The 21,424-nt window shown below is 45.7% G+C and overlaps 1 protein-coding gene across 1 annotated transcript; it reads right to left on the reverse strand.

Moving 5' to 3' along the window:
- Nucleotides 1-4,543: 4,543 nt before the first annotated feature.
- Nucleotides 4,544-7,223, reverse strand: S100Z (S100 calcium binding protein Z). Its single transcript, XM_078677322.1, has 3 exons — nt 7,153-7,223; nt 6,719-6,875; nt 4,544-4,843 (listed from the first exon to the last, which is right to left on the reverse strand). Exons 2-3 carry the CDS (start codon nt 6,857-6,859, stop codon nt 4,685-4,687), a joined length of 300 nt encoding a protein of 99 aa, XP_078533448.1. The 5' UTR covers nt 6,860-6,875; nt 7,153-7,223; the 3' UTR covers nt 4,544-4,684.
- Nucleotides 7,224-21,424: the final 14,201 nt, after the last annotated feature.

Here is a 21,424-nt window from a genome sequence, read left to right on the forward strand (position 1 = left end):
AATGGAGTTGGAAAAAATAATAATAGGCATAATAAGCAAAGCTAGGTTAGTTACTTATCAGGGTGATAAATTGTTGTTCATTTGCAAAGACATTACCAGACGTGATCGAAATATTCATGAAAAGTTGCCTCAGTTAGCTCAGAAATCTAGAGCCGATATACAAAAATTAAAAACATTGCAGAAGCCCTATCAAATAGATTTCAGTGACAGAGATGTAGAAAACATGAGGCCATCATGAAGGAGGTTGCAAATGAAAGAATTATTAGCCATTCCTAGGACATGGGGAGTGTTGAAAAAATGGGAATGCCGAAGGGCTAAGAAGAAGGAACCAAGGAAAGCTATAGTGGACATATTCCCAGTCATTGAAGATGATGGGGTGAGGAAGTGAGGATGCTTCCTATAGAGAGGTACCTGGGGCAGGATATGTACATGTTCCATGGACTAGACCAGTGATATTACTCTTTACAAATGACTTCCTGAAATTGAGAGAAATCCTGGTAGAATTGTACAAACAAGTTGAACGGTTTGTAAAGGTTTCAAAGGTTTTGCTGGAGGATATGGATACTTTATTTTACATTGTGGTCCCAAGTGATTTGTGGGCAGAATGCAAAAGTGCTGTAGACTGGCCTGAAACAGTATCATCTAGAAATGCGCGCACAGGTGCACCATCTCATGTGGTATAAAAGAAATATATCCAAGCCATTACTTATCTGAAAGGGAAAATCTTACCAAAAGAAATCTTTTGGGTGAAAATTTATAGAACGACTCAAGAATTGAAGGTACCAGTTCATGCCTATTATGAAAGGTTACTACAGGCACTCAAGCAGTACAGTGGAATGGAGAATGTGACATTTTGTCTATTGTTTGTGTATGGTCAGGGACCTGAGATTAGCAGCATGATCCAGCATCATTTGATATGCTGGCAGGGTTAGCCCATAGATTAATTCTTCCAATATGAAAAATATTGTGGGGATGAAATTGAATCAAAACACAACAAGCTGAAAGAGAAGTTGATGGTTGCACAAATGAAAGCTGTTCAGAAGGGTCAGAATAGAACAGGTGATGTTGATCATATGATTGCTGTGCAAGGAGGTTATCAATAAACCTCAGTGATGTGAGGAGTAGGTGGAGTACAACAGCAAGGTATGCAGCCACAAGGTAGAGGTAAGGGGTGTTTCAATCGATATCTTGAAAAAGACAAATCCATGTCATATTTGTGGCAAGTTAGGGCATTGAAAGAGGGGGAGTATTTTTTGGGCCCTGGGGACCCCATCCCCCAGGGCCTGAGCATTTTCTATTTTTTTTAAAAAAGGGAAGGGGTTAGCATGGCCTCCCTTCCCTGGTCCACTATTCGCCCTGCAGACCCCGGCCCGGGCCTCGTTTTCATAAAAAACAATTCTTTTCCCGGGAGAGGGTCCACATGGCCCCTCACCCCTGGGCCAACTTCTCGACCCGGGGATCCCATTCCCCAGGGCCTGGCCTCATTTTTTAAAATGTATTTATTCTATTTTCCTGGGAGGGGGGCTGCGTGGCCACATTCCCTGGAGCCTGGCCAGCCTTGTTTATATTTTTTTTAGAGTTGAGCCGCGTGGCCCCTCTCCTGAGGCCATTTTTGGCCCCGGGTACCCCATCCTCCGGGGCATGGCCAATGCTTTCTTAATGTTTTTTTGGGGAGGGGCCACGAGGCACCCCCTTCCTGGGCCACTTCTGGCCCCAGGGATTCCATCCCCTGGGGCCTGGCCTGAGCATTGGAGACCGTGGGGAGAGCCCTGATGCCCCCATGTTCCCTCCCGGCTCTCTGCCTCCTGCGGGAGCGGGCATTGCTTTTGGGCAAGGGAATCTGCAAACATGCAGCTCCCTTTGGACAAAAGCAATTCTGCTTTGCTTCTTGGAAGCGAGAGCAGGTTTCCTGCTCTTGCTTCCTATAAGCAAAGCAGTGTTTGCTATTGTAGGGCGGGAACCTGCCACAGCAAACGGCAATGTCCCAGGGGGTGGGCACCGTGGGACATTGCAGGAGCCAGCCCTGGGGGGTGGTGGTCCCCAGGGCCATCTAGGGCTCCAGGAGGGGGGCAGCGCAGCCCCCCAGCAAGTATGAAGCCCCGGGAGGTGGTGGTCCCCGGGGCAGGGGGTCTGCTACTGACCCCCATATTTACATATTAAATGCCCTGGGGAGGAGGTGGTCCCCGAGGCAATGTGGGAGGGCTTGAGCCACCCACACTTTGATCTTGGAAATTGTCCTGTGGAGGTGGCAATCCCAGGGGCTGTGGGAGAGGGGCGCGGCACCCTGCATTTAAATTATGTAGACCCGGGGAGGTGGTGGTCCCCAGGGCTTGGGGGCCCACAAGGCCCTCCTGCCCTAAAATGTAAATGCCCCGAGGAGGTGGTGGTCCCCGGGGCAGCCTGGGGGCTCTCCTGCCCCAAATGCATTGGTTTTTTAAAAGCCCCAGGATAGTGGCGGTCTCTGGGGCTGTGGGGGGGGCTCGTGCCCCCGCATATGATTATCTAAACCCCGGGGATTTGGCGGTCCCTGGGGCTGCGGGGGCACCCGCTACATAATTGGACATTACCCCCAGGGCCGTGCCTACCCGGGGGCTTATAGAAAATGAAGCACGGGAGCCTGTGTTACATTTTTTTTTTAATATTTCGGCCGGATTTGCGCATCCAGCGTGAATTTGGCCGAATTTTGTTTGTATTCTTTGTTAGGCTCTGGGGTCCTTGTGGGACCCCCTGAGCAGGCCTAGGGGGCCAGGGTGTTTCTACCCTGCCCCCTTTTCTTGTTTTTTATCTTTTTTCCACTGTTTTCTTGTGACTCGGTTTCTGAGGCACAAGATGGCTGCCAACAGATTCTGGTTTGGAGAGTTGGCAGCCAATCAGAATGAAGCTTGTGCATGGGAGGGTTCACAAATCCTCCTTGGTGCTCAGATATCGATATTTTTATTTTTAGTTTTTTGAATTTCTCAGCAACTACTGAATGGATTTACACCATTTAATAAAAAGCACGATTTCTGGACAACGACCTGCATATTTTGCCAAGTTTGGTGTAATTCCGTTCAGTAGTTAAGGTTGTAGCTTTGTCTAAAGTTCCTATTAATATGGGGGAAATGTGTTTTGGGACCCCCTTTTTTCTCGGCCCCTGCATGACGAATCACCCTGAAACTTTGAAGACATGAGCTGACCTGAGTGAACCATTAGTTTGGAAAATGTTGTGAAGATTCGTCAAACGGGGCCAAAGATGTTCACATTTTTTTATTGTTTAACATATAATGATATTCAAATGTACCATTGAAAGCTATTGATTTTGTTTTTAATAACTGTCGTAATCATTAAAATCTCATCTTTTTTAATATAACCTTTTTGTGAACTCCTTGCCTTACATTGCCTATGTTCCACACTGCCTGGGAATGTTATTTTCATTGTAGGCAAAAGAAAAAAAGCCTTTTGAATAGAAACTATAATTCGCCGAAACGCGTTGTTTGTTGCCGCAATAAATCACTCTTTGCAGAAGGAAGGTGTCCGAGTATCTTTTGACTTGTAAAAGATTGGTGAGAGGATATATATATATATATATATATATATATATATATATATATATATATATATATATATATATCCAACGAGTTTGCCTGTGATGGAAAACCCCACGAACAAGATAAGTGATAGCCACAATTTTTATTAGAAGCAGCAGCCCACATCACTTTCGTAGAGTCTTGCTTGGACTTTTCTGACACGTGGACAGCACATAATATTTCCTTACTGTTCAAAATTCTACTGCTAGTGAGAAATACGTCAAGAAGAAAGAACTTGCTTCTCAAAGGGAATCTTACATAAGAGACTAGCAAAGTTCCTTGCAAGAAGAGAGTGATATCTGCATCACCTCAAAGCTTGTGGGTCGGATCAGGTATGAATAAGGTCTGGGAGTGTCTACGCCTCAATATTTATGCAAGAAAAACAGAAGCAGAGCTCCTTACCAACCCTCCATAAGAAAAAATTGATATGATGAGGCCAGCCCTAGCAGCACCATAATGATTTTTTTGCCCTATTGTCTTTTCCCTCGCATCCTTCCTCTAATTGTCAGTCTAGCTGATTCCTTACCGCCCTCCCTCCTGTTGTCTGTGTTGCCCATACCTACCCAAAATAAGGAAAAAATAGAGCACTTTAAAAAAAATTACTTTTAGCCATGCTGAAAGACATTGGCAAAGCCAAAGCTCTGGTATAGGTGAGACTACTGGCTTTGCCAATGCTTGTTTATGCTTTAGTCATAAGTACATAGTTGTGTCATTTGCTATAACGTCAATGTGGGTAAAGGTCACATTGTAGCACTTCCTGTGATGTCACTGGGATCAATGGTCATATGATGTCACAGTAATGTCATTGAGGGTATGTATGATGTCCTTTCCACTTCCCGTGGCATCTGGGTGAATCGATATCTATGAGATATTTTGCAACTAAGTTCCTGCCCACCAGGCATATCATACTTTTTTTGCATACATTAAATATTTAATATTCTCTGCTACAGACCAGAGTCAAGTAAATGTGAGAAAAACATTTTTCAAATGTTTATTTTGTCATAATAATTATATATATATAGACACCGATGTATAATGCTGATAGAATTAAGACAAAATCATTTAAATAACATTTCACGATCGCCACTGATAGATGACATTACGGGCCAATCATCCCTCTACTTTCCCTTTTTCTTTAGTTGCTCTTCGAAAAAGTCATTGCAGGCCACAGTCAGAGCAGCAACCAGAACGACAAACTCATTGAAATCCACTTCGTTGTCCTTGTTGGAATCGAGATCGTTCATAATCTTGTCAACCAGCTGTGGATCCTTTTGACACTAAAGGTGAGAAGAAGAAAACAACGTCACGCACGCGAGCCACATTGATGTGAGAAGCAGGACTGCATCCGTTCAACCTGGCACACACTGTCTCTTGGGTTAATGAGGAGGCGTGAACACCCGTGTGCCAGAGGCTGCGTGTGCCGCCCTGGCCCCCAGACCCCCCCCCCCCCTTCCTCTATGGCCCCCAGGGAATTGGTTTTTGACTCTGCCTCCCTTTCTCCATCAGCCGTCACTGAATGCGCGACAGGTGTAATTGGACAGCATTTAATTACTCAACCCAAGCTGCAGCGCGCTCCCAGCGCGTGTCTTCCTGTGGCCACATGCTTTATGGAAGACGAAATGAATTGCACCATGTTTTACTGGTGATTAGACTTTTAGGGTGCTGGCCTACACAAACTACGCACTAATGGAAGACGAACCTTTTTGGTTGGCATCACTTGGTGAAGTTTGCATCTTAGCGTGATATACAAGGCCCATTCTGCGGCAAGGGTGTGTTGTAATGCCAGTGTGCAGCAGATCACAGACAGTGTTTCTTTGCAAGTTTAAAAACTTTGGAGGATATTTACAAGCCCCTAACGCCACCAGAGGGTCCCTTTTTATGATGCTCCGGTGGCGTTGCTCCCTACCCCATATTTACAAGATGGCATTCAGCCACTTAACGTGGGTTAACGCCACCTTGGTAATGTGCCAATATGCCCCTTTCCTCAGCAGTCCGCTGCATGGCAGAGGGGCGGACAATGGATGTTGCTGTGGGCGGTCCACCATAACACCCATCATTTTTTTACGCTGCCCCATATTTACAAGTCTGGAGCAGCACCAAAAACCAAGGCCAGGTAAAACTTGTTCTTAGGATTGCTCTCTCTGTGTGTGCTGCAGAAGGCAGCACACACAGAAAGGACAAATTGACATTCTTGATTGTTTATGTGCAGGAAGGTGTTCCTTCCTGCCCATACACCGTTGCCCCTGCAGGCAGGCACCCTTGCCACATGGTGTGTGTGTGTGTGTGTGTTTGTCCTTTCAACAATACATTGCACTCATTTCAGAGGCTACACTGCGTTATTTTTGACAGTCAAATATAGCCCAAATGTTTTGAGGTGCCACATCACTATTGTAGACTCTTGCTTGAACTTCTTTGACACTTGCACAACACATTTTATTTATTTACTCTTCAAAATTAAACCGCTCATGAGAAATACGTCAGAAGGAAAGGACTTGCTTCTCAAAGTGAATCCTACATAAGCGACTACCAAAGTTTCATGCAGGTAAGTAAGTGATATTTGCATCGCCTCGACACTTGTGGGTCGGATCCGGTGTGACTAAGGTCTGAGGGTCTCTGCTCCTCAATAATTACGCAAGAAAACAGGAGCAGAGCTCATTCATTACTGACAAAGCCTGCATTAAATCGGTGTAAGGCAATACCTTCATGACGCCCTAGAGCAGGTGACAAACTGTGCACATTGTTCGAAGCCACCAGTTCAACGTGTTCTCTGCCTGCAGTTTCTATCTGTAGTATTTACTTGCACATCAGACTAAATTAAGGCAAAATAATTAGGTCTACGACCTGCATACATGTCACAGTCGTCCAGTGCTGAACGCATCAGTGCAATACCATTTACAGAGCATCAAAAAAGATTGCAAAAACTCCCACAAACGAATGACACATTTTAGTACATCATCCTGCAGATGCTGACACTCTGTGCATATGTCTCACACTATGTGTAAAATACTGTCACCTTCACGCAAGAAGGCTACAATACATACTATATAACAAAAATTGCATTTTAATGTCTTCCAAAGCCAATGTTCCCCTACAGCGATACCCTCCCACGATCCCAGATTTGTCCTTGCATGCTGGTTGACGACTGGACTTACCGCCAGGAAATCAGTCAGCTCGCTGTGCAGGAGCAGCTTCAGTTCTCCTTTGTTGAGCTTGTACTTGTCGCCTTCTTTCCCAGAGTAATGGTGAAAGATGCGGATCAAGGTGTCCATTGCGGTCTCCAGTTGTGTAGGCATTGCGAACTGATGGCCACTGGAAATGAAAGAAAAGTGTCTAGTTACTAGAGCAGAGAACCAAGGCATGAGATCTGGAAGAGGTCAATAATTCCAACCACTGTAGCAGGTCAGATGCAGAAGCTAATTCGAAAATGGCTGGAATTCCATGTCTAATTCACTGGTCAGCTATGCAGCGTCAACCATTACAGGAATATGTGCGTCTCAAAGGACCAGCTTCCACCAGTGTGAAGGAGCTGGTCGTGCACCTTGAATCCAAGCCACACAATATGAAAAGTAATGGGCCATCTACATACCTGGCAGTGCTTGGTCCTCCAAAACTGAGTATCTCCAACAGGTGATGCTCGCCAAGGTGCAGGAGCCTTTATACCTTTGGCCACTCCCCAGCACGGCTATTTCTCATTGAGGAGTGGGACCCTGGGCCAATGGCAGCAGGGCAAAGGTATCTTCACAACTTGCGTCATCTTGCCGTGAGTTTCAATTGGATGCTTCCTCCTGAAGCCTTTTCTTCAATCACCTGCAATGACAGGTAAGAGCCTCAGTCACCTTGCAAACCTTCCAGGGGGTGTTCTCTTCAAGGAGGCGGGAGGAGGGACCCTGACTCTTCTTCATTAGAGCAGGTAGGAAGGAAATGCAATTCGTTGCTAGGAAGCAAAGAGGGAAAAATACCCAAAATAGCACGCAGGAGACAGGGAATACGTTGTTTTGCTTCAGCGGAGGCAGAGGTCCCCCCAGGGAGCTTGGGCTGAAGACAGTGCTGAGCTACAGGTGAAGGTAAAAAAGGAAGCGATAACGTGGCACTGCTCACGCCTATGATGAGACCTGATTGATTTTTGGTGCATTAATCTTCACCATGGTGCACACTTACTAGAGAGAAAATAAGAATGCGCCCAGAAACAGAACCAAAACGTGTACAAAAATAGACACAGCCATCTAAATCCCTACCCATGAGCTCAAGAAATCAGTCCCACAAGAGAAGTAGGTGTACATCATATGGAAGTAAAAGAAACAGTGGGGCGCACGGGGATGAAGTTTAAACAGTCATCTAACTCTCAAAGGTGCCAGGGCCTCATGAATAGATACTGGTAGCAGGCAACTTTTTAATACATACAACATTCATAATATCTATGAATTAATCGTCTGGCAGGAAGAAGTGATTCGGGTTTATAGATTATTTCAAGAAATAACGATGTTATGTGCCTAGTGTGTCTTTGCTCAATCTGGAGGGAGCTCTATTCACAAATATTGTGAGCTTCTTAGAGCCATGCAAATAAGAGGCAATGCTTTGCGCCAGGTGTATGCAAAGCGCCTGCCAGCTGGGCGAGGGGCCTGCAAAAACAAGCTCCCTGTAACCAGGCAACAGGCAAAACCAATGCTTGCTCCAAAGGGCAGTCAGACCACGGGCGCCTATGAAAAGGCTTCTCGAAGCACGTGCTACATGTGCGGTGTGTAGAATTTGAGGATAAGGATAAGAGGGCACGTGTGCCCGGCAAGACTGCAAAAAAGAGAACAAGTAACCTCACACTTGTTCTTATACAGCACTAGCAATGGAAGCAAAGTACAGTTTGTTGAAGAAATACCTTTTATTGGGCTTCACATCAGACGATGACTTACTGTAAGCACAGAGGATTGGAGCATTTGGTGTTTGAAACATGAAAAGTGTGGGAAAAGGGAGGGGAGACAACTACCATTGACTGCACTGCACAAACATGGCACCAAATCAAATAACAGAAAATATTTTGGCCCCTAAGGAAGATTTAATATTCGCTACTATCTGTCCTATTCATCTTTATCCAAGTTGCTACTCAAAAGGTGGTCCTCCCCTCAAGAGAGGAAACTTCAGAAGTATACATAAAATGCAGGCCCTGGCTGCGCTGCTGGGCATTATAACAGAGCGGCAAGCAGCCACAGCATTTCACCAGATATGACCAAGCCACGCCAAATGCAAAAAGAACTATTGATGGGAAGAATGCAGAACAATGTCATATATTCACCCCAGTACAGAGATCTGGGCCTAAATCCATCGTTTTTTTTCCTCACCATGCCATACCTGTTTGGACCTAGCCATATGCACACAGTCCAGCCCGTTCTGCCAGGCCAGGTCCTCCCTGGACTGGAAACAAGCACCCTAGGACCGGTTTCGGGCTTTCACCTCTCTTCAGCCAGAATAGCTTGATTCCAGTGGCATGGAGAGCACTGGCCTCACCCCGTCCCACTCGGGGTGACAAATGCAAAATGAACTATTGATGAAAAGAATGCAGAACAGTGTCATACATTCACCCCAGTACAGAGATCTGGGCCTAAACCCATTGCTTTCTTGCTCTCCATGCCATTCCAGTTTGGACCCAGCCTTATGCAAAGCAGTCTTGACCCTGCTGACTTTGCCACTGGATTCAAGCTAGTCTGGGTGATGACGGCTGATAGCCAGAAACCGGTCCTAGGATGCTTGGCTCCGGTCCAGGGAAGACGTGGCCTGGCAGTTTGGGCTTGACTGTTCCCATGAGGCACAGGGTCAGACTGATTTGCATATGGCATGTCTGAACTGGGGTGGCGGAGTGAGCTAAAGAATGTTGATGGATTAAACCCAGATCAGTTGAATGGGGGTGAGTGCTTGCAATGTTTAACACTCCGTCCATCATCGCCTTTGGTTTTGCTTAATTCACCCTAAGTTGGCAGGGTATGCCCGGACGTGGGTCCCTTGCTCACTTTGCCACTGGATTCAAGCTAGCCTGGGTGATGACGACTGATTAGCCAGAAACCGATCCTAGGACGCTTATTTGCGGTCCAGGGAAGACATGGCTTGGCAGTTCAGGCTGGACTGTTCCCATGAGGCACAGGGTCAGACTGATTTGCATATTGCCATATCTGAACTGGGGTGGCGGAGTGAGCTAAAGAATGATGATGGATTACACCCAGACCAGTTGACTGGGGTGAGTGCTTGCAATGTTCAACACTCTGTCCATCATCCCCTTTGGTTTTGCTTTATTCGCCCTAAGTTGGCAGAGTATGCCCAGACGTGGGTCCCTTGCTCACTTTGCCACTGGATTCAAGCTAGCCTGGGTGATGACGGCTGATTAGCCAGAAACCGGTCCTAGGACGCTGGTTTCCGGTCCAGGGAAGACATGGCTTGGCAGTTCAGGCTGGACTGTTCCCATGAGGCACAGGGTCAGACTGATTTGCATATGGCCATATCTGAACTGGGCTGGCGGAGTGAGCTAAAGAATGATGATGGCTTAAACCCAGATCAGTTGACTGGGGGTGAGTGCTTGCAATGTTCAACACTCCGTCCATCATTGCCTTTGGTTTTGCTTTGTTCGCCCTAAGTTGGCAGGGTATGCCCAGACGTAGGTCCCTTGCTCACTTTGCCACTGGATTCAAGCTAGCCTGGCTGATGTAGGCAGATTAGCCAGAAACTGGTCCCAGGACACTTGTTTCCGGTCCAGGGAAGACATGGCTTGACAATACGGCTGGACTGTTCCCATGAGGCACAGGGTCAGACTGATTTGCATATGGCCATGTCTGAAATGGGGTGGCGGAGTGAGCTAAAGAATGTTGATGGATTAAACCCAGATCAGTTGACTAGGGGTGAGTGCTTACAATGTTCAACACTCCGTCCATCATCCCCTTTGGTTTTGCTTTATTCTCCCTAAGTTGGCAGAGTATGCCCAGATGTGGGTTCCTTGCTCCCTTTGCCACTGGATTCAAGCTAGCCTGGGTGATGACGGCTGATTAGCCAGAAACCGGTCCTAGGATGCTTGTTTCGTGTCCAGGGAAGACATGGCTTGGCAGTTCGGGCTGGACTGTTCCCATGAGGCACAGGGTCAGACTGATTTGCATATGGCCATACCTGAACTGGGGTGGTGGACTGAGCTAAAGAATGATGATGGTTTAAACCCAGATCAGTTGACTGGGGGTGAATGCTTGCAATGTTCAACACTCCGTCCATCATTGCCTTTGGTTTTGCTTTGTTTCCCTAAGTTGGCAGGGTATGCCCAGACGTAGGTCCATTGCTCACTTTGCCACTGGATTCAAGCTAGCCTGGCTGATGACGGCTGATTAGCCAGAAACCGGTCCCAGGATGCTTGTTTCCGGTCCAGGGAAGACATGGCTTGGCAGTTCCGCTGGAGTGTTCCCATGAGGCACAGGGTCAGAGTGATTTGCATATGGCCATGTCTGAACTGGGGTGGCGGAGTGAACTAAAGAATGTTGATGGATTAAACCCAGATCAGTTGAATGGGGGTGAGTGCTTGCAATGTTCAACACTCCGTCCCTCATCCCCTTTGGTTTTGCTTTATTCGCCCTAAGTTGGCAGGGTATGCCCAGACGTGGGTCCCTTGCTTACTTTGCCACTGGATTCATGCTAGCCTGGCTGATGACAGCTGATTAGCCAGAAACCGGTCCCAGGATGCTTGTTTCCGGTCCAGTGTAGACATGGCTTGGCAGTTCAGGCTGGACTGTTCCCATGAGTCACAGGGTCAGACTGATTTTCATATGGCCGTGTCTAAACTGGGGTGGCGGAGTGAGCTAAAGAATGATGATGGATTAAACCCAGATCAGTTGACTGGGGGTGAGTGCTTGCAATGTTCAACACTCCGTCCATCATTTCCTTTGGTTTTGCTTTGCAAGCCACACCAAAGGCTGGACATTCAAGAGAGGGCAGGTGGTTCATAATGACTGGGACGAGGACAAATAGGACTAAGAGTAATGACGGTAGCTGTAAATAATCAGGAAACTGTATTTATGTAGCCGGTCCTCATTCTAGGTATTATTCAAGAGGAATGCCACTGCCCCACTCAGCCTTTGGAGGGCCAAAAGAAGACAGCAAAAAGCCACCCGTTCTGCAACAACCAGTAACTTTGTTAGAGAAAATATGATAATGGATCACATCGTCAAAACTATGTACAAATGTATTAGAGGAGGCCCAAGTCACCGACCAACATCTTTCCCCCCGAACGATGACTTTATCTTCAGCATTAGTGCCAGCAGACCCCAGTCTCCTTCTTCTTGGGGAAGACCTACCCTTAATCCCCTTGGAAACAGGAAGCCCGGCCAGAGAATAATCCAGGTACTGACAGACCAATTCCAGTGACTGAAGAACAAAGAAGTCATCGTGTGACCATGCCTAGCCACGGTGAAAGTAAGTAACATGGGCTCAGAATGGTATATGAGCAGTAAATAGTCTATAAAACAAGAAAAAGAAGAAACAAATGTAATAAATCCAGCCTTCAGGGATGAAAGAGATTGGACAAAACCAGACAAGAATTCCGCCTGAAATCGATGAGCCGCAGCAGCACCCTTACGCAGGAACTCTGGATCGGACCCAGGACCATCCCATCTTCAAAAATCCAGAGCACAGAATCACCCCAGTTCAAAGATCTAAAGAAATGTCATCCAAGAAGTCAATCTTAAAGGTTGACACAGCAAAATATTTCCTAAGGCGTGCTCCCAACCCTGTATTCTTGGACACCTTTATTGCCATCCACTGGCCCCACAAAGTAGAAACAGAAAGATTCAGCTCTGAAATTTCCCAGAGAAACTGAAAGATTGAGGGAAACCCAAACTTCGCAGGAGAGAGGGAACAGTCTGTATAAAACAGCTAAAGAGTCCCCCAGTGGCGAGATTGGGTCTTTAGGGTAGAGGGACAACAAGGCTTCTAGTCAGTCTCAGCTATGTGCCTTGGGAGTCTTCAGCTTCTGCTATTTGCAGTTTGACCATCTTATCGTGTAGGAGGCAGTAGCGCTCATTGGTAGACATCTCAGATAGTGAAAGGGAGGGAACCCAGGGCAATCACCATGCCTGCAGTAGTGCCATGGACTGAAGTAGGGGTACCATGAATTATGTTGTCAAAAGGATACCTTCGCAATCAGCTACTTCCACTTGAATCTATGGTTGGGATTGTGGGATTGCGGTGTGCAAGATAAGCATATAGAAGGTAATCCAGGGGTATCAGAGCATCTAGCCCCAATGCTCTGGGATTGAAAGCATCAATAAGACAGGGGATGTTGCGCATTCACTTTATGGCTGCAGACATGTCTGGAAACAACTTTCTTAACCAGCAGTAGATAACCCTGTCAGCAGCTGCACAGAGGGCCATATCCTGGGAGGTGGAAAAGACACTGCTTAGTCTAACGATCTGGGTATTGTATAAACCCATGGATGTGGGATGCCCTTAATGACAAGAGGTGATGCTCCACCCAAGCCCTCAAAAGCAGTATCACCATGCTGAAATATCTGGAACAAGTCCCATACTGACTGTTTATGTATCCCATGGAAACCGTACTTCCCGGTTGTACCAGGACATTATGAACCTTCTCAGCTGGGAATGGCAATTATGAAGGGCCTAGAGAACAGCAGACAGACCTCTCCTATTCAAAGAGTGACCACCCTTCAACAGAGTCCAATGCCTCATGTCAAGATGGCCCTAAGAGTGTCAACCATGCCTAAGCAACTAATATCTATTGTGACCAAGAAAGTCACCACTAGATGGATGTAAATCCCCCCTGGCAAGGGAGGTGGGCTCCAACCTCCACTGCTATGGAAGGCGGAAGGAATGAGACACAGAAACCAGTGCCTGATGGAGATGCATCAGAAGATGGCAAAGTTGCAGATGGGCCCTAGGAACAGTGAAAAAGCAAGAGGTCATGTGACCATGTATTTGGAAACACGGATAAGCTGGAGCCTGTGAGTAAACCAATAAAGGAAAGGGCACCTTCTTCAACCACTCCATCTGAATTGGTGGTCAGTCTGGAAGTAGTGGCAATGAAGATCCAGTACTGATAAGAGACCATCTGACTCTCGGAAAGGTTGAGCTGAATGTTAAGATGAGCAAAACAGGAACAGAAACTGTTCAAACCACTGAGGACCTCTTCTGGGGAGGGTACATGGAGGAGCTGATTATGCATGTATAGGAAAAGTGCAATTCAGCAGATAGAAAAGGGTGATTCTATGTAGTTGAATAAGAGAGGGGCATATCAAAGGGCAAGAAGGAAACTGATAGTCACCCCCTGGGTGATAGAATTACTGAATATTAACACCAACAATATTGTGGTTCAAGAATATCAAGAACATCATATCCAGGTACAAAATATCAAAAGGTAAGTGCAAAGAAGTACTATTCCTAACTCCGCATCTACGTGCCCTGAAAATATATGTACTGCATAGGTGCATATATATATGTGGAGTAAGGCATAGAAAATCTAGACTTATTCACCTGACAATATTTCACTTTTGGTATTCTGCCCTCGATGTTATGTTCCATTGATATTGTGGTTTCGATATTCAGGGGCAGACCGCCCCGTGTGCAGAAGTGAAGGACCTTCCAATGAGAAAACAAGGGGTAGTTGACAGCAACTCCAACCTATGCCAAAGGGCCCACATGCCAATTAATGTGTCACAATTAACTTGGTGGCTGCAATTGTATCGTAACGGGGTACAAGCTGAAAATAAAAAATTGGGTTTTTGGGAGGGTTTTTGTTTGGGGTATCAGAGACCTAAGACATGATGTTGGACAGGCATTTTGAAATCAGGGAGAGAATTGCCTTATATTGCACAACAGATACTTGATAACAAGATAACTGAGGGGAGGGTTGCTGACCTTGCTGGGAAAGGCCTCTACCTGACTTGATAATATCCCCATTTTGTGTAGTGTATGTAGTTCTTACAGCCAGATATGGTGGCCGCTCTTATTCCTTTTTAGCTTCCAAACACTGGAATCAGCTACTCTTTCCCCTTCGCTCTTGCTCAGACTTAATCTCCTTCAGGAAACTCTTGAAAACATGGTTGTTCGATCTTTAATCACCGTATGGAATTGTGACCTGTATCTGACGGATTCGGCACCCATAGATCCCTTGGGGATCATTTGTGCACCTAATAAATTTAAATATATAGTGCCTAAGAAAGCTGAAGGTTAATGTTGCTTAATTCACCATGTGTCTCTGCCTGAGGGAATGTCAGTGACTGATTACATTGCAGAGGAGGATATGTCTATATCTTACGCTTCAGCGGATGATGCCATGAAATTGTCAGGAGTGGAGGTGTGGGTGCAGAATTAACAAAAAGTGGCATAAAATCTGCTTTTCGCTTACTGCGATTTCATCCAGAAGATTTTTCCTTGTTGGGAATGCACTTTGGGGAGCTAATTATGTTGACAAAGTTCTGCCAATTCACTGCGCTATTTCTTGTTCACTGTTTGAGATGTTTAGCACAATCTTAAAATGGCCTTGGTATGTAGAGCAATGGTCATAATCTGGTTTTTTATTATTTGGAAGACTTCGTATTCATTGGTAGATGATAGACATTTGAATGTGGCAGAGCACAGCAATGCTTTCAGTTGTTGGCAGAATATTTGAGAGTACCAATGGCAGAAGACAAAACAGAGGGTCCTGATACTTCCTTGAAATTTCTGCGTATTGTATTGGACACAGTTATAATGTTGGCAATACTACCTGATAAAAAGGTTCACGCCTACTTGGAAAGGCATCTGGAGAATGGAAAGTTCATTTGAGCTCTCTGCAAAAACTATTTGGTTACCTACATTTTGCCTGTAGAGTTGGAAGGGCAGGAGAAACGTTTTCTAGGTTTAGTTTTGTGCTGTGTGGAGCTTCCTTACCTCATCATAGAGTGAGAATTTCTATATCAAAGAGAGCTAATTTATGCATTTGGAGTAGCTTTTTGGACCATTTTAATGGGATTTCCACTAGGCCTGGTTGGAGTTTGCGGAGTTCTGCTATGCGGAACTTTGCTAAGTGGCCAAAAAGTCTCCACCGCGCTACGCTGATTTCAGCAAGCAGCAGAGTGCTTTTGGTCATGCTGTTCATGAAGTTGATTTTCAGTACTGGGAGTTTATTCCGTGCTGCACTATTCGCAGCACATGAGGGCGCTGCTTCTTTTTTGCTGCTCGAGTATATTTTCTACTCAAGCAGCAGCTTTCTCAATGCGTCACGACCATCTGTGACTGCCCACGTTGAGAAACCCAACCACCCTCATTGAGAAACCTTGCTAGGAGGTGGATTTTCCTCTCGCGCTCACCAACTTGATGTTAAGAAGCGCGAGGAAGGAAAAAACTCTGCTCAGCTATGTGGAGCAGAGTTTTTCAGAACTCCACATGCTCCGGGGAGCGCAGCATGCAGAAAACTCTGCAAACCCCACAAACGGAGAAGAGTTCACCATCCAGGCCTAACTGAAAGGCACCAAATATAGATGTATTTTTGTACCTAATAATGAGGCATTTGGCATGATGTAGAGCCCCTGGCATACTTACTGTACCAAGGACCCCATTTGCCTTGTTTGAATTAAATCTTTGGACTTCAACAGATCGAAATGGTGCCTAGTGCCCTGCTCCTTTACTGATACCCAGCTTTCGTAAACCCTTCTTACAAGCCTCTAACATATCCAGTCCAGAAAGACTCGATCAATTCAGCTGCACAGCTATGGCCATATTTCCATGCTTTGCTGGTGTAGCTGCTGTTCCTGACTAGCAAGCCAAGGTTGGCAAAGGGCACCACGCAGCGCACAAGCACAAGGTAATTTTGGTTAAGAATACCTACTCAAAAAACTATTTTCAGGCTGCTTTTGCCACCGCTTGAGCACCAGATCTACTCAGAAAGCATCCCTCTCATTGCAATCGCTCGCAACTGCCCGCAATCGTAAAATTTAGCTGGAATCCTCCTAGCAACCGGAAATTGCGCTAGGGGCACCACATCTCGCTTGTGCTCACCAGTTCAGTTTCTGAATCCTCGCACTACTCCCCTTGTTATTGTGTTGCTCAAATCGGAAATAAATCCTGCCCGCTGTGATTGGCGGATTGCGGGAACTCCCCATTACAAGAGTAACATGAAGTGGCCAAAATTCTCCGTTTCCGCTCACCGTATTACAATTCCACCCAGTACTGGAGCTAAGAGAAGAAAGCGGCACATGGCTTCAGCTGACTGTGCAGTTGAGCTTGCAGATCGAGCTATACAGGCTCGGCGTGGCACATGTACAACACTTATAAAGCCAGCTTGTGCATGAGAAAGATCCACATCAAGCTGTGCATGCATACATTTGTGTGTTTCCTCAGATGCCATGTGCCCATGGAACCTGCAGCTCTCCTCTTTTACAAGTGCCTGACAGCTTGCAGGGCCAGGCAATCCTTAACTCCCGCACAGGCCCATTCTCGGATGGCCTGCCAACTTCCTTACATACATATTACTAAAAAACACCGCCAACACGAGATGTTGTTTTGTTGTGGTCGTTTTTGGCCGCAGTATTATTACCATTATATACCAACTCACTTTCTGCCCCTTAAGCATAACTTTTTATGGCCAGGGGCATAAATCATTATCATGGCTTATCATAAATCATGTGTCATACCTTATCCGTATGTCATAAATCATTTGTGTCATGATAAACTGGACGTCATACATGATTGGCGTCGCTGGTCATAAATCATTTATCATAAATCATTTAGTCGGTCATAAATTATTTGTCTGTCATCACTCATTTGCATATCAGAGGATCATAGATCATGTGTCATAAATCATTTGTGTACCATAAATCATTTGTGTCATGGACCTCCATAACTTGGACATCATAAATCATTTGCGTTACATCATTTGTCATCCATCATTCCTGTGATAAATCATTTGCTTGTCATACCTCTTTTGCATATCATAGAATCGTGAATCACCATGACAGTTCGTTATTCCGCTCTCTTATGGGCGTATCTCCTTTCTTGGCACTTTTGGGGTCCAACTTGTTCTGTTGGTTTCCACACCCCTTTGCATGTGGGTTGTAGCCTCTCCCCAGAGTTAGCCCCCAACTCGCTACCTTGCTAGTCTCTTTTTGTGCCCTGCCGTCCGGCTGGGTCTGGGCTGCAAGCGCCGTCTCCGTTTGCTACCCCTTTTTGTCAGGCCTACTCACCCTGCCGTTCAGCATCCCATAGTGAGTGGCCCTCCTTCTACACACCGCCCCGCCGGTGTGCCTCCATTACCATCCGCTGTACCTCTCTTATCCGCCAGCACTGCGACACTGCTGGTGCATAGGTGTGGGTGGGTGGGACTCGAAAATCCTTTTGCGCCGCTCCCCAGCTCCACGATGTAGTGACGAACCGCAGTCTGGGGAGTGGCGTCTTATCCCCCACAATTTTCCCGCCATGAAACGGGCGGTTGCTGCCATTTGGGGGAGGGTCCAACCTCACCTGGCCCCCCCATTGGCCAGGGGACTAGACGCCAACCTGGCGCGAGTTCTGTCGCGATGAAAGTGCACCTTTTGCTTCTGGGCGCTTTCCGGATCCTTCCTGGGTTCTGGCGTCCGTTATGGTGCCAGGCCTTGAGGCCCCCTTCGGGGGCGGCCTCTGCAAAAACTCCTCTATCATCAATATGGCCCACAAGGACAGAAAACAACTCATTATAGTAAAAAAATACTATGTTTAATCAGGTTTTGTGCCATTGGGCGACTGATCATCAGAACAACCTGAGTCTGGCCTAGCCAATCTTGTCACTCACACCCACATAATTTACACCTTCCAAGGAAAAATAGAGGAGAGAGATGCAGTCACCAACATGGATCCACTCTTGTCAGCACTGATAACTTGCCCAAGGAAGTGAAAATCGTACATGTCCATGTTAAATACATTTAGTTACTTGGTATGTGTTGGATGGCATAAATGATTGCTCCTTACAAGCCTTGCTATAGTTAAGAGTAGCAGCAATTGCTCAGCATTTTTCTCCCCGATTTAACGTGTCTGTAATTGTTGCCCTTAGTTTTTGAAAGTGTTCTCTGTGAAAAGGTCAGTAGGCACTATGACCAGAGCGGTAGAAGTATTTCTTGCTTTACTGCAATTCCTAGTTTTAGCACATATGGCATTTGATCCTGTTGCATACCACATGGTCAAATGCTCTCAACTTCTTTGTTTTATGTACGTCTCATTGCCACATTTTTTCTATATCGCTAGCTGCTTTTAACCCTAGGGCCAAATTCACAGACTTTTTTTGTGAATATAGTACACCAAAAAGCCTAAATGATCCGATTATGGCAGAATTGCTACAATCACAAGTTTGGGGTTAGGTAAGGAATGCAGGTGTTCCTGAGTGCAGCACCCTGCAAATTGAGATGTGAAACTTTGTGGATATTCACAAACCTCTTGCAGGTAGATTCATAAAATGGAAATACGAGGGACCATGTTGGTTAACAGACCTCCAACATATCCTTCCTTAAACTCTCTTCCTCTAAAATCCACACTCTGGTCAAAGCTACTGGACCCACAGGCTCACGGTCAGACCCTTGCCCTCCACAGACCTTCAAGAACATTCTTCGCTCTGTGATTGCCTCAACTTTAGCAATGACTATATTCAGCAACTCGTCATCATCATCCACCTGCTCATCAGCCCTCAGGATATCCTGCCTCCATTCATACATCAATCTCAAATGGGTCATTCCTTGTAAAACTGAGAAAAAGCATACCATTTTCTCACATTTGCAACTTCCTTGAGCACAACAATGTAACCTTAGAGTATACATATTTGGTTCTGCCCTGGAATCTGCTCTGATGTCTGGCTGGGATGTTCTAACGACCACTGTGGACAGGTATAAAGTCACTGCATTCCAATGGAACCTGTCCACAGGTAGTTGCACAACACAGTCCACCAAGACTCGTTTTGCGGGAACTTGGCATGATGGAAAGTAGTCTTGTCTACACCTCTAGTCTTTATTTAACAGATCAAGCATTGTTTTGCTGATCCTTAGCACTACCTTTCAACATTGAGGCGTGCTAACCATAAGTCTCAATTAACATTCCACTGCTCTTCAACATATTTCCTTATCTCGTCACGTATTTCAGCCTTACCTGCTATATCTACGTGAGTGAAACTAAGTTGGGGATAAGCCTAGGGGAGATTTACAGCTGAGGATTTGGCCACAGTCTGGCTCAGTGGGTCACTCTTAGTTTCTATTCAATCTTTGTCAGGGGCAGCCTCATTTCTCCAGAAACTCCTCACCTGCATACCTCCAACTAGAAATGGATCTTCTAAAATTACACAAAATCTAAAAAAATACATGCTTAGAAATTATCTCAAACCATATATACTTTCCTTACTTCTTCCTCCAGGATCCAGTAGCAATCACTTCCCTTCCATCTTCCTTCCCCACTCCTTTATCAACTGTGGCTACATCCTCGTGGCCTAACTCTCCTAATCACACTTCCCCTTTTTCACTCTTTCTCCCTGTTCCCCCTTTCCTCCTCCTTTAACTTTTTACATCTGCTCCTTTTCATACCTTTTTATCTTAGCTCATTTCTGCTCCTCCTTTTCCATACTTTTCACTTCTTTTACCACCCCTACCACTTCCACCCTGAATCATTTCCACTTGCTTTTCGGTCATGCCTTTCTTCCATTATCAGTCTTCACCCCTTGACAAACTCATCCCTCCCTGTTTATTCATCTTTATTCATCTGTTTTAAACGTCCTTTCTCTCTGCCTCCTTCCACACTCTACCAGTTTGAATATTTGCACACATTTTTTCTATAGATACCTGTGATGGAGCAAGGATTCGCACGTAAAGCGACTTGCTTGTATTCATGAACCTCGAATAACACTAATTTATTAATCAACATGTTTGTCTTATTAATTTACCCTTTATTCTGACATTTTGGGTGTCCCAGTGATGCTTGCTTATGTGTTTACTAATAGTAATATGCTTGCAGATTAAGATGGCTGCTGCTACGCGGGAATTTTTTCTGCGCATGCGTCGGTCATACCCATGTGACGTGACGTACTCGCAGTTCTGGTGGGAATCTGTTGCACTTGCGCACTAGAGCTAAAATGGCTGATTTATGTTCTCACATGCCTGAAGCTTGCATTGCTGCTTTCGCTATGCTGTTCGTTCTGCCTAAATCCTAATGCTATAGTTATTATAAAGTAATGGGAGTAGTATAGAAGTTCATGGTATACAGTGCATTCATTTTTTTCTGTGTTCTAAAACTGTTTCCTTTCTATTTTATGGTACATTACGAAATATGTCCTGCCATCCCTTGCCCCTCTCCATCATGTGTGAAACTGAGCAAGATCTGCGAGTCTCCACAGCAATGACCTTTGGAACTTTTCCAGATGACAGCCCAAGCCAAGATGTGCCTGAGAGAAAACCTTTCACCTAGTCGAAGAAGCTGAAATGTGCTCAATTGAAAACAATGTATATATTAATAAATTCACCATTGTTATGTGTAAAGCATATGTCATGTGAACCTGAAATTCGGTGGGCGGGTAAGAAAATTCTAATGAGGGGCTTGAGAAAGTCAAATCCTAGGTGGTGTGATGACCTGCCCTTTCTTGTGTCCAATCGAAATTGGGGATTCTTACACTTGCAACATTTGGGGGGTGGTACACTGTCCCGAAAACAGTATAACTAGCCTAGGTTTAGCTAGAGAAATTGTCCGACTTGTCCAAATAACTGACCTGTCACTGACCCAACGCACTCAATAGCTGATCGAAACAGAGGTGCTATGGAGCACTCTGTCCGATGTCTCACTGACCCAATCGGGGTTTTGGGAACCTTAAGTTCTGGTGGAGCACTTTGCTGGGGAATTCGATAAACTCA

Source organism: Lissotriton helveticus, chromosome 2_1 (genome assembly GCF_964261635.1).
Source record: "Lissotriton helveticus chromosome 2_1, aLisHel1.1, whole genome shotgun sequence".
NCBI classification, from domain to species: domain Eukaryota; kingdom Metazoa; phylum Chordata; class Amphibia; order Caudata; family Salamandridae; genus Lissotriton; species Lissotriton helveticus.

Coding starts and splice junctions, on each gene's coding strand:
- S100Z (XM_078677322.1), bottom strand. CDS start 6,859: ATGCCTACACAACTGGAGACCGCAATGGACACCTTGATCCGCATCTTT. Junction 4,844..6,718: donor AGCTGACTGATTTCCTGGCG/GTAAGTCCAGTC, acceptor TCTCACCTTTAG/TGTCAAAAGGATCCACAGCT.